Raw genomic sequence first — 13,943 nt, 5'->3', positions numbered from 1 at the left:
TAGGCTATTACATATGTATGCGTGACTCATATACTTTGATGTAAGTAAACCTTGAGCTCAAATAAATTAGGAACCAAAAGCTAGTGCGTTGGGTATACGACTTTTGCAATATGTAGCACCGTTTAGAATAGTGGAATTCATAGCCCAAGAAATTGAGTAAATGATATTCTCTCATTGGCATTATATTATAGTTGGAAAGTAAACATGGCCGTGGGTCGTTTTTCTTTGTGATGAATGATTTAATTACTATTTGATAGTAATTGACTTTTTATGAATGAAGATATAATGGTTACCATGAGATAAAATAAGATCATATTAGGAGAACAAATTTATCCCAAAGAGATTAAGGACGTCCTATGAGGGTAACACACTTATGAAAAGGTCATTGGATGAGAACTAGTCAAGTATCTTTCGTAATGATATGTTATTAGGCGAAAAGTTGGTACTTAATTATAAATCATTTGATCCCTAATTACATATGTTCAATTGGTCTCTCCACTAGCTCGTTGAAACCAGAAATGAATTGCATGTTTAATCAAATGAACATAAATGGATAGAAATAATAAAATTAGATAAATGAGTTACATTCATAAATGATCGTGGTTTCTCACTAAGTATGAAAATGACTTGAGAATTAATTTAAGTTTTTTGAATCATCATTTAATTAAATAATTGAAGTTTGAAAATGAAATTAAATTAATTGGTCATTGTGAATCAATTGAATGTAGAAGTTAAATGTATTTTCTCATAGATTCTTTTACGGTAAAGTTGCCATAATTTTAACGAAATTAGAATTAGGTTGAGAAAATAATTTAATTTAAAATTTTAATTCATTTAAATTTATTTAATAAATAATATTTATTTTGGAAAATAGAATAGCATGTATTGGATTTGATTAAATTATAAAGCGGTTAAAAGTCTAGGAATACAAGAGAGACCCGAATCCCCATTATAATACATATGAGGGGAGGCACACCCTATTAGCCACCCCTCTCTCCTAGTTCAACTAGGGGATGAGTTTAATATAAAAAAAACTAGGGGATGAATTTTTTCTGTTAAATAAGTATTATTTGTATTCTACTAATTCAACTAGAGTTTAGCTTCCTCTCCCTATAAATATACGACACTAGTAGGGCTAACAAAACTTTAAGATATTATTACTATGCCCGAAAATAGTAAAAAATTATAAGTATAAATTATAATTTCTAAGAGTAATAGTTCTATCTATTTCCATGAGAGAGAGATTTACTTTCCTATTGAAAGTAAGAAAATTGTTTTTGGTTATGTGTTTGACCCAAAATTGTTCGAGCACATGCTCGAAGTAGTTCGTGGTGCAAGAATACCAGAGAAGGTTGTTCGGTTAAAAGCTGGGACCGTTTAGGACCCGTCTCACTCAAAACACAAATATTATTTTGAAAAAAATATTTATTGTTATAAATATCATAAATCAATTCGGTTTTCAATTCTTTTATTTTTCTGCTGAGCAAAAAAAAAAAAATTTAAACTAGATTTTTTCAATCAAGGAGAAGGCTTGAAGTAGAGCCTTGTCTCATGACTACTTCTATTAGTAGCCTAATATAAGGTGTGGGTTGAATGTGGCTACATTGGGGTCGATGAAGTTGAGAAATTAGAATCATTAAATGAAATTATATTTGATGTGACAATTGTCCCTCATGGTATTATAAGGATGCCCTTTCCTTATTTACATTTTTATCTAGGCGTAGAGGTATAAAAATAGTATTTTTTTTAATTTGACATATATATATATTTTAAATAGAATTATATGTTGTTTGCTAGTATAATTTATATATTTTTATTTTTTATTAATTAATTTCTCATACATTTTGACATTAAATATTTAATTAAATTTATTATAATTATAAATTATTTGTACTACTTTTAATTATATTATAAACTATTTATCATATTAATTATTTATAATCAGTTAATGGCCAAGAAATATATGTTTAATGTTGGAGAGAATAACCCAACAAATATAGAATGTTAGAATAATGAAATAAAAGTATATACAATGTTTATTTTTCTTGTTAATTCTATTAGTAATCATATTGTCATATAATTTTTTAGGGCGAATTACCCAAAAATGCTTATTTTTAACCATAATTATTAGATTAGGCCGATTTTTTGCAAAATTTATTGGATTAGACCGATTTTGGACAAAAAAAGGGAAAACTTGTTCAACTAAGCAAGTTTTCAATGAATATAACAGGGAAACACTTTCAACTAGACGCGTTTTTAAATTTGGGCAAATTGTTAAATGTTATTGTTATTATCATTCAGGGTTTCATTTTTCTCCTACTCATATTTTTATTTTTTTTATTTCATGTTGTTTTAAACCTTTTAAATTTTTAATTAATTTTTTAACATAGTACTTCTTTAGATGGTTAGATAGTTACAAATAAATCATTGATTCTCGTGTTCAATTTTTTTCCTATTCAGATTTATATTTTTATTATATGTTGCTTCAAACTTTTTAAAGTTTTAATTAACTTTTTTTAACATATTAGTTCTTTAGATGGTTAGATAGCTACAATTACATCATCAAGTCGGAGGTTCAATTACTTTTATAAGCATATTAATGTATTTTTTTATTTCATATTATTTTAAGCTTTTTCTAAAATTAAATGCTAATGTCATCTACGTGACAATTCACATGTATATCACCTCAACAAAGTTAAAAAAAATGTTAACATTTACATTTATTTTAAAGTGATTTGATAAAAAATGTAAGTTTAAGGATTAAAAGAGACAAAAAGTTAAATACATGGCTAAAATAACTTTTTTATAAAATTGGAGGGTCAAAAAAAATTATTATACCATCTTTAAACAATAAAAATGAATTGCGAGACGGATTTGAAAAAAAACATTATATAAATTACTAGGTATGTTGTTCCAATGGCTTTTTCATATCTGACTTACGGGTACTGGCATGGGATACAATTCTCAAAAATAATATTATGAAAATCTTTTTTAAAAAAATTATTCGTGCAAGTTATACCCGTATCCGATATCTAATCTGAATCCAAGATAAATTTCTATACATAGGTGGAGAAAGATGGTTAAGAATTTAAAATTAAGAAATAGGTTTTTTCCTCATCCATTTTGTTGCTGACCATTTCTCACCTGACAAAACCGCGCATCCTCCATGCAAGCTATTTGGATCGGACTGCCCGTCGAGTCCCTAACGGAAGTAAGCAATGCAAACAACAACAAAGATAACCAAATCAGAGAAATCTTACTAAATCACTTCAAACTTAAGGTATCCTACTAGGTACCGTTTCTAGTATGAGATATTGGACAATGCAATCAAATACAGACCATGTGTTTAATGCAACATCTCGATACGGCAAATTCCAACAAGAACAATACACTTCCCTAATGTCCAGAAACATTTACCGGAACCAAAAATATTGTTTATCTTGATTTCCAGTCTAATCTCACAAGGGCTATGTTTCGAACTTTTTTATACGAAAACTAAAAGTAGCAAAGGTATTTTCCATATTCTAGTCTGATTACATGATGTATAACCCTCGATATATTCAGCACAGAAACCACATAACAAGTAGCTAAACTGAAACATGAAACCTCATGAGGCGTAATGTAAATAACTATTAGTCTATTTTCCTAAATATTTTAGTCTATTTTCCTAAATATTTTTAATTTCTATTTTTTTTTCTCCATTGATGGTTGAATTATCCAGTCCAACCAGAATCTGAAAATCTGATGGTTTTGACTTTCAATCCAATATTTTAAATACATTGAGAAGAACGAAACAAACCATGCTCCAGAAAAGTACGGCATCTCCTTTGATCGGTTTTATTGACATCCCTTTAACAACCTTCCCACCACAGCTACAATCGCCTGTACCAGCCTGAGATTACATAACACACTTAAAAAATAATGCAAGGTAAAGCACCCTATGTTGCTCAGATTCTTTATTTTTTGGAACAGTATTCGTGTTCAATGCTCATGTCTAAAATATGAATATAGGATATGGATACATGAAAAACCTTAGAAAGGTACACATCAATTCATTGTATCTTTTTTTTAATGAAAGAAGGAATTACCCTAGGGAAATATGTTTCTCCTCCTTCAACATCATCACTAAGATACATAAGCATAGTTGCTATTCGTTGACTGCGCTTAATGTTAAACTGCATTAGTGGCAAAGGAAATGGATCAAGATTCCACCATATCACGAGAACAGATATAAATCTAATTCCGACCAATAGATAGACTACGTTTGATGTAATCAAGCCAAGTTAGCTCAAAGCTATAAGAAATTTGGATTCAAGTTCAACTTAAATTTCAAGGCTTGAAGTTGGACTTGAACTCAAATTGATATAAATATCGCCTGAGGTTTGCTCAATTAAGCTTTGATTAAACTCATTTAACTAATAAAAAATGAGCTAAATTCTCATACTTGACTCCAAGCTTGATTATTTGTGCTTGAAGTTGAGTACTTTTTAATACGAATTAAAAATACAAAAGCCCAATTAGACTCACAAGCTGCTCAAGTTAAACATTAGGATACTCAAACTCAACGCCACAATGACTGAACTTCTCAAGCTGAACCCAAGTAACTTATGAGCACAAATGTCTAGTTTATACCCCTAACCAAGTCAATTTTGAGAAAAACATATCACTTACAGGATCAGAAAAGTAATCATGGTGGGGCTTGTAAAACTGATCCTTTTCATACCTGTGATGCATTAGATGTTATTCTGTTTTCATGCTTTTTCAGAAATATTTTACACAAATAATATGTCATTAACCAAACCTTAAAACTTGGATTTGCTCCCCATGTTCAGCTGGTATTTGAGAAAACACTGAAATCCGCTTTTCAATTGCCTTGAGATTAAAAGAAACAAAAAGTTAGGAGAACACTTGATTACACAATTTATTAAGCAATTGGAGAGGATAGATGTAAACAACAGCTTGAAATGTTAGAAATGGAAACCTATCATGCATATTGAAACTATACATACGAATATGTGACTGTCATCCAAGTCCAAGTACCATAGAATGCATCCAAAATCTAAAACATAAGGATAAGAATTTATATTGGAGAGAAGAACTGCATCTGACAACCATGTCCAACACATTTAGATAATAGCTATTGAGAATCTGACACATAGACCCATGTCGAATGTCGAATGCATATGGGTATCCAACACATCCAAATCCAATTAACATTGACAATATAAATTTGGTATCATCATTTATATGCCAATTTGGACCAATGCTTGTACGCTTTACCCCTTAGCTACTAATAAATACCTTCTACTACACTACTCTTTTACTTTTTTTTTATTTTTCTTGAAGTACTCAAGTCTAACATGTTTGGAAATGGGTATGAGAGTGCAATCTTCCTTACACATGAGAAAATATATAAAAGCTGAGGATACCCATGTCGAATGCATACTCATTTTAGAGATTAGAAGATATCTTTTGTAATCTTTAACCTTAGGTAATTGATATCCCTTGATATTAAGATCCATTTAATTTAGGAGACAAACCTCTTAAGATTTAGTTTCTGTTCCTTTTTGTGTATAATAATTTCCCATAAATATTTTGATGTAATATACTGCTATAGAATGAATAAAAAATTGTCTCGTTCACTCAACTCTTTATGGCATCAGAGCTAGAACAAAATTTCCCATTGTCTATAGCTGAAACAGTCATTTCTAAAAGTAGTAGACCAGCATCAACAAAAGAGAGAACCATGAGCTTGAGGGAGATCCATCTCATCATTCATTGCAGCTGACCCTTCATAAGCTGAATTAAAAAAAAAAAAAAAACTACCTGGAATGGAACAATCCGTGAAGTTGGCCATTGATGGGAGGGGAAGCTTGAATATCCGACAGGGCATAAGAAGAAACCAGAAGAAGATGACAAACGGATAGGTGGATGGTGGTCCAAGAATTCTATGATCTTTGCTCGGCTAATTAACTCCATGGAACCTTCAATAGGTGAACCTTATCTTTGTCTTCCTATTGCAAAGATGTTTAGGAGGGTATGAGAGAAACCTATTTAAACTTTGAAATTTTTTCTAAAATATTTGAACAAAAACCAAGCTATGGAGGACTAGACAAGGAGATAGAGAAGTTACAAAATATTAGAATGAAATGGTGTCACTATGGCAAGAATTAGATCGCTGTTATAATAATGAATGAGATAGTTCTTTAGATGGTATAAGATTCATGAAAAAAAGAAAAAAAGTGATAGAGTCTATCTTTTCTTAGATAGGTTAAATCAAGATTATAATGAAGTGAGAGTTAGAATCCTTGGGAAAAAAACCATTACCTTCTATTAGAGAAGCCTTTCTGAAATTAGAAGAGATGAATCTAGGAGAAAAGTCAAGTTAAAACTTGACCTTGATCACAAACTTGTCATTGAAAATTCTACACTAGCTACAATAAGAAATGACTTTGACAATGATAGGAAAATAAACTATAGCGTGACCATTGTAAAAAATTGTAATGACCCGAAATTCAGTGTTGTCGGATATTGTTGTTTCGAGACCTTGTTTTCATAAATCGAGTCTGTAAATATTAAATAGGGATATTTATGAAGTTAGTATATAAATGAATTGGAATCCGATTAAGTAATTTAGCCGAAAATGTGGCAGTATGCACAAAGACCAATAATGATATTATTGTAATTACATACTTATTTTACCTTATTTATTAATATAAGCCATTGTCATTATTATTTCAGTTTCTTTTTCTGTATATATAAATAAACTGAATTGTAATAAAGTCCTAAGAATAATATGATTATTCTTAAAAAGTCTTTAGTTAAGTATCATTGTGAGTTTGAACAACAATAATGCATTGAAACTGATGTGTAGATGATTGATGACAAAGTGTTGTTATTGACATAAGGATGTCAAAATCAATATATGAGTATATGTTAGAGAACAACATATTGAATTGACCCGCTACGAGTATGTTTATTGGATTATTATGTAATAGTCACAATATTACTCAAAGGGATAACTATATATATGATCCTCAGGCTTGAGATCATCATTGTCCCAACATCATGAGTTGTATATTTTGACACAGTCAAACATCTATCATAACAGGTTATACTATAAAGACTGATGTTGGGTATGCCACAATCTAATTACTACATATTCATGTTAAACTGCATGATTTAGTAATGAGATAAGCATATAATACTTGTATGAGTTAAATTGTGGTGATTAATATGTAATATCAAGAAAGAAGACTAAATTAAATGAAATAGAAAATAACATGATTTAATTGATATGTGGTACCTGGTATGAAATTAAGTTAAAGCATGTTATATGTTGTATTGAAATGGTAAATTGATGATGAATTGAGAATGATGGAATGTGAATTGAATTATGTGATGATATTGGAAATTGGTTATCCTATTAACTGTACGGGTTTATACTTCGGTTTGACCAATTATGCACTTAGTATATTTGCTTTGGTTTATCCGATTGTGCACTTACGTGCCTGTATTTTCAGGCTTAGATTATTTTGGATTCAGATCGGGCCCAACAGATTCTGACAATTCAAATAATTTCAAATATTCAAATTATAAATATTTTAATTTTGAATATAATAATTCATTTTACTTTTATGATGATAACACAATCCAAATTTATCTTATAAAAATATTTTATATATATTTAGTAGAAATATTTTATATAAATAATTAAAGTTATTATATGTCACATTTATGATTATAGGATATGTATATGAATTTCAAAATATTTTTTATTACTGATGTTATTAATATTTCATAACAAACCATATTTAATTATTTTTTATAATTATAACACCAATTATTATATTATTAAATTAATATATTATATCATTATATATTTTATATTATCATTAAATTTAAATTTAAATTTTATAGAATAGAATAATTATTAGTTTTATATATATATTATACATATATAATTATTGAATTAAAAACATGTTATATTCAATTAACATTTAAAAATTTATTCCACTTTATAATTTAACATAAAAATTTATTATTAATTACTTTTGCTATTAATAAAATTTTAATATATGTAATATTTATGAATACATCTTCATAAATAAATAATTAACATTTATTTATATGTTATTTTTATTTAGAGTAATATATAATATAATTATATTAATTATTAATGCCTATTTCAGATGTTGAGCTATAAATTCAAGCCTTTTCAAGCTTCGAATTGAATTTATCTTGAGCTTGGGATAAATTAGTCTCGAACTTGGATCCTTCCCGACTCAGACTTTCTCAAGATTGAGCTTTATCAAGCTCAAGTTTTCTCAAACTTGGATCGTTATGTGTTCAAATCGACATGGTTAAACTTTCGGGCTCAAGCCTATCACACCCTATGTTTAGGATAACAAGTGATTTACCTTTGAAGGTATTTGGATGTAGTTTGTTCATATTCATGGTAGAAACTGTGGGAAGTTAAATCCTAAGGCTTGAAAACGTGTTTTTGTAGGATATGCATTAACACAAAAAGATACAAGTGCTATGATCGACAAACAAAAAGAATACTTGTTTCAATATATATTACCTTCTTTGAAAAGCTTCTAACTCTCTTGAAAAGCTTTTTGAGCCAAAGATTCAAATAAGTATTGAATCACACGATAGCTTAGATAAAGACCTTGTAGAACCATCTCATAACTTTACTAGAGATGAGAACAATGTTCAAACAAACACCAAGGCATTGCTTGTTTATTCAAGGAGGAATTAGAGTCAAGGAAATGAGATGGACCTTACTCAACACTACCAAGAATCTACATCCCAGATTGTTCATGATGTTAGGGAATTCTTATAAGGGATAATGTCACATTTGATATACTTGTACTTTCATAAAATGTTCAACACGGTACCTGTACTTTGAAAATGTCCTATGTAGCATCTGAACTATCAATGTGTTCTATAATGATACATGTACTTTCATAAAATGTCCAATGTGGTACCAGAACTATCAATATGTGTTTTATTATGGTACATAATGTTAACACCGTCAGTGAATTGCTAAATCAACCAATGAAAATTTGATACAAATTTTTTTTCCAAATATCAAGTTCATATGGATAATATAACATTATATGAAAAACTAAATAAAAATTTAAATTAAAAACAAATAACTAAACATATGGTAAATAAAAAAGAAATGAATGCTAAATTTACATAAGCAAAAACATCATCTTCTCCATTTAAGTAAATTAATAGTCATCTTCTCCAAAGAGTTTTCCATTTGAAATTATATTTTTTATTAACCATGGAAGTACATGTACTTTCATGTAAATTTAGTATTTTCTTTTTTGTTAACTATATGCTTAGTTATTTGTTTTTAAATTTAATTTATTGTTTTATTTAGCTTTCACATAACATTATATTATTCATTTGGACTTGATGATTTGAGAACAAAAAATTTACGCATCAAATTTTCATTGACTGGTTTAGCAATTCACTAACACAATAACACCAACATAATAAAACACACATTGATAGTTCAAGTACCACATTGGACATTTTGAAAGTACAGATACTATATTGGACATTTTATGAAAGTGCAGGTACCAAATGTGACATTATCCCTTCTTATAATGACCCCCTAGTTACTAAGTCAAATATTACTAAGTCTAATCTTGTATCTAATCCTAATCTCCCGATTGCCAAAAGGAAAAGAGTGAGGAGCTGTGTTAAATACACTTTGTCCAATTTTGTTTCTTACAAAAATTTGTCACTTGCTTTTTTCTCTTTTACCTCACAACTAGCTATTGTGAAGATTCCTAAGAATATACAAGATGCCCTAAAGGTTCCATATTGGAGAGAGCCTATCTACAAGGAGGTGAAAGCTCTTATAAAGAATAACATGCAGCAAATTGTAGAGTTACCAAAGGGAAAGAAGACGGTTGAATGCAAATGGGTTTTCACAATCAAGTTCAAAACAGATAGGTTGATTGAAAGATACAATTTGAGGTTGGTTACTAAAGCTTTCACACAAACTATGGGATTGACTAACAAGAGATCTTTGCACCAGTAGCCAAGTTGAATACTGTCAGAGTTCTTTCAATTGCAGTGAATCTTGATTCGCCTCTTCAGTAGCTAGATCAGGAAAATGTGTTCCTCAATAGGGATCTAAATGAGGAAGTTTCTATGGATTCACCGCCTGGATTTGAAAAGAATTTGAAGCAAAGATGTGCAAATTAAGGAAGTCCTTGTATGGTTTAAAACAATCACCTACAACTTGGTTCGAGAGATTTATCATGTTCATTATTCCCAAGGGCAAGCTAATCATACTATGTTTGTAAAACACTCAAATGAGGGGAAGATTGCTATTCTTATTGTATGAGTTGTTGATATCATCCTCATAGGAGATGATGAAGCAAAATTGAAGCTATTGAAGCAAAAATTGGCCTCTGGATTTGAGATCAAGGACTTAGGAAGCTAGTGGTAATTTTGGGCATGAATATAGCTCATTCAAAAAGAGGTTTGGTGGTTTCATAGGAAAAAAATATGTGGATGACTTACTTAAAAGAACTAGAATAAGTCAATGCAAGCCAACAGTGACACCAATTGATGTTAATCTAAAGTTTGGAAACAAAGAAGGGAAACTACTCGATGTGGTGAGTTAATTCATGCACTCACCACATGAAGAACACCTTGAGGCAGTCTACCTTATATTGAGATATCTAAAAGGTTCTCCAGGAGAAGAGTCATTTTTGGGGAAAATGAGCAGCGAGGTATCAAAGTTTACATAGACATAGATTGAGCAAGTTCGATTCATATAGAAGATCCACCACAGGCTACTGTACATTTGTTTGGGGAAATTTAGTGACTTGGAGAAGCAAAAATCAAAGTGCCATAGCTTGTAGCAATGTTGAAGCATAATATCGATCTATGGCTCATGGGATTTATGAAATAATGTGCTAAAGAAGATATTGGAAGAATTGAAGAAATCTACAACCATGCTATAAAGCTCTATTGTGATAACAAGGCTGCAATTAGTATGGCTCATAATCCAGTTCAACATGACAGAACAAAGCATGTTGAGATTGACTGACACCTCATCAAGAGAGATTTAAGCCGGATGATTTGCTTACCTTTTATCCCACTTCATACAGTTGCAGATATCCTTACCCAAAGATTGTCAAGTCATTTTTCGAGTACTTAATTAACAAGTTGGGCATAATAGATATCTATGCCCAACTTGAGGGGGAGTGTAGAATTAGAGAATCTTTAGTAATTTTTTACCTTGGGTAATTGATACCCCTTGATATTAGGATCCATTTATTTAGGAGACAAATCCTTAAATTTAGGATTTAGTTTCTGTCTTTTTTGTGTATAATATCTTCTTAAAAATATTATGATGTAATATACTGCTGTAGAATAAATAAAAAAACTTCTCTTCCCTCAATTTTTCACTCATATCCAATGATCATCTCCAAATCCAAGTAAAGTCGAAAACATCGAGAATGCAAATTTATATTGGAGAAAAGTAACTAGAAATCTAACCTGTATCATTGGATACTTTCTTTCATTTGGCCTCAAGAACATACCAGAGCTTGTCCTGACTTACTCTTAATTCCTGAGAAACAAGGCTATTTATTAAGTAAGGTATTCTTACATTGAAAAAAAGTTATCAAGGTAAGAATAGAACCACAATTCATGTGTTCATTTCATGTTATGTATATTTTAAGTATCATTATCATGTAAGATCAATTATTACTTGGTTGGTATGCTCTCAATCAAGATTTCTCAATTTCAATGTAAGAGAAGATCTCCCATCATGAATTTCCAAGTGAACTTCAAAAATGGGATACTTTACACAAACGATACATACTTAAATTCACATTTAGATCTGATTCTTTATTTTACTTTAAGTATTCATGTCCAACACATATTTGGACATATGTACAAGGAATGGCACTCTAAATGCTAAGAAACTTGGGAAAAAAATAAACATACTATAATGGACCCACCCATTTTCGAAGTCAAATCCAGTTCAGTTATATGAGGCCACAAATCAAGGAAAGGAAAGAAGAATGTACCATCCAGTTTTTGCATCCACCACAGTAGAAACTTGAAGCGAGGGAGGGCAATGGCTTTAAGGTAGTCGCATTCCTGCAGAGATCATCAGGATGAAGCCAAAATTCTATATTGTAGTGTTGAGACAAAAAAACTTATCAATTACAACTTTTAGCTATTTTCTTTTACTATCTCTAGTATGAACTACCATTAAAAATTTTTGAGGCATGCAAGTAGGGCAGCTGGGTCTACATTAAAAAGTCTTCATGTAAGTTGAAGTAATCACTTATTGGTCGGATCTCAATCATCCTATAGGGCATTTTCTCAAAAATCGGTTTGGGGGGGGCAGGTTTAATTAAATTTTCAAGTTGGTTAAGGTCGCTTGTGATTTGTTTCTTTGAATAATGCTTCTCTTTTACTCAACTTTTAATATTTTATATTGTTTAATTAAAAGTTTGGGAGTTCAAATATTAATTACAATTGGACTTGGCATGAAAGCAAGTTGGATCGGATGAGAATAAAAAAAGTCAGTTTCATTTGCTCATTATCACCAACTATACGTCTGACATGATATGATCAAACTTTTTAAAGGTTTTCAATGTATCTAAAGATCCTCGAAAGTAATATTTCGTTGTCATATGTTGGACAAAAATATTGAATACAAAACTTAAGAAAAAAAAAAGACAATAGATAAGATAAGATACATAACAGAATAACATTAAAATACATACTCGTTTGCTAAGGAAATTATGAAGTACTATAATTCAGAGACCAGCTATTATTTCAGGTTTGAACCTACATCAAAAATAAAAATAAAAATTTAATAAATTTTTCTTTTCCATTTAAAAAAAAGTGTAAGAGAATCATTCCAGATCAATTTTTATTTTACACAACATAAAAGACATATAAAAAATAATCCTACAAAGTAGAATTAAATGAGCGAGCTCAAGTAGATGATCTTTATTTTGAACAGAATTTGAGTTTTAAAAATAAAACTCTATCCAGCTCAAGTCAAGCTTAGAAGGCCTCAAATTTTTTTGAGTCAATGCTCAACTTGAGCTTCTAAAGCTAAATCTTGACTCAATTATTTTCTACTAGATATATTAGAGTTATATTAGAGTTGTACGACATAAAAAAAAAAAAAAAAAACTGTAAAAACAAAATATGAAAATGTAAATATTCTAATCGACTTGGCTGTCAAGGTTTTAAAAATTAAGAATATCTTAAAGCATTATTAATAGAAATATGACCGACTGAATATACGGAGCTAATGTAACATACATATCAAGAGCAAATTTCTGTTCTTGATCAAGCCATGATAAACCTGAATTTTAAAATATGGCTGAACTTAAAAGATTCTTCAACCAAGTCAATTATGCTGAAAAACATTCATTACTTTATTGTTTGAGAACAATGAAGAATAGATGTTACTAGACCTCAAATGTGAGTGCCTGGTATGTGTTTAGTATGGATATGATCAAAAAAATTTCTATATATTTGGAGGATCATACTTTTGTATCCATGTCTGGATGTGCTGAAAACGAGTGTCAGATATAGATTCTTCAAGGAAGATAAAGATTCGGAATAGTAAGGTAAGAACCTCTGTTACTTAGACTCGGGTGCATGCCAAATATGAGTATGTATTCAACACTAGTATAGGCAGATTTTTCTGAACTTTTCATATATTTGGAAGATCTTTGATGGTCAATACTCATATCACATGAGTATCAAAGACTGACAGTTAAAGAAAAAGAAAAATTAGAACAACATAGGTGAAGTAAGAACCGTACCAACCTATTGGCAACCTGAGATTACCGTCACTTTGCCTTGTATGCAGTTTTGTAGTAGGAAAGTGATAATTACCTATAAAAGAAGAGAGGAGAATTTTAAAA

General features: G+C 30.0%; 1 protein-coding gene across 1 annotated transcript; it reads right to left on the bottom strand.

Moving 5' to 3' along the window:
- Positions 1 to 2,953: 2,953 nt before the first annotated feature.
- Positions 2,954 to 11,617, bottom strand: LOC121227581 (prolyl 4-hydroxylase 1). Its single transcript, XM_041110556.1, has 6 exons — positions 11,539 to 11,617; positions 4,802 to 4,872; positions 4,672 to 4,723; positions 4,089 to 4,175; positions 3,800 to 3,892; positions 2,954 to 3,202 (listed from the first exon to the last, which is right to left on the bottom strand). The coding sequence occupies exons 1-6, from the start codon at positions 11,578 to 11,580 to the stop codon at positions 3,095 to 3,097; spliced, it is 453 nt and encodes a 150-aa protein (XP_040966490.1). The 5' UTR covers positions 11,581 to 11,617; the 3' UTR covers positions 2,954 to 3,094.
- Positions 11,618 to 13,943: the final 2,326 nt, after the last annotated feature.

The sequence above is a fragment of the Gossypium hirsutum genome, unplaced genomic scaffold (genome assembly GCF_007990345.1).
Source record: "Gossypium hirsutum isolate 1008001.06 unplaced genomic scaffold, Gossypium_hirsutum_v2.1 scaffold_1030, whole genome shotgun sequence".
Classification (NCBI taxonomy): domain Eukaryota; kingdom Viridiplantae; phylum Streptophyta; class Magnoliopsida; order Malvales; family Malvaceae; genus Gossypium; species Gossypium hirsutum.
Note: the sequence above shows the minus strand (reverse complement) of the source record. Positions and strands in the feature narration are given on the sequence as shown.

Excerpts from the sequence above, each read along its gene's own strand:
- LOC121227581 (XM_041110556.1), bottom strand. The coding sequence starts at position 11,580 with ATGTTCTTGAGGCCAAATGAAAGAAAGTATCCAATGATACAG. Across the intron at positions 3,893-4,088 it reads GAGAAACATATTTCCCTAGG|GCTGGTACAGGCGATTGTAG; the intron begins GTAATTCCTTCT and ends ATGTAATCTCAG. Across the intron at positions 3,203-3,799 it reads CCGTACTTTTCTGGAGCATG|GGACTCGACGGGCAGTCCGA; the intron begins GTTTGTTTCGTT and ends TACTTCCGTTAG.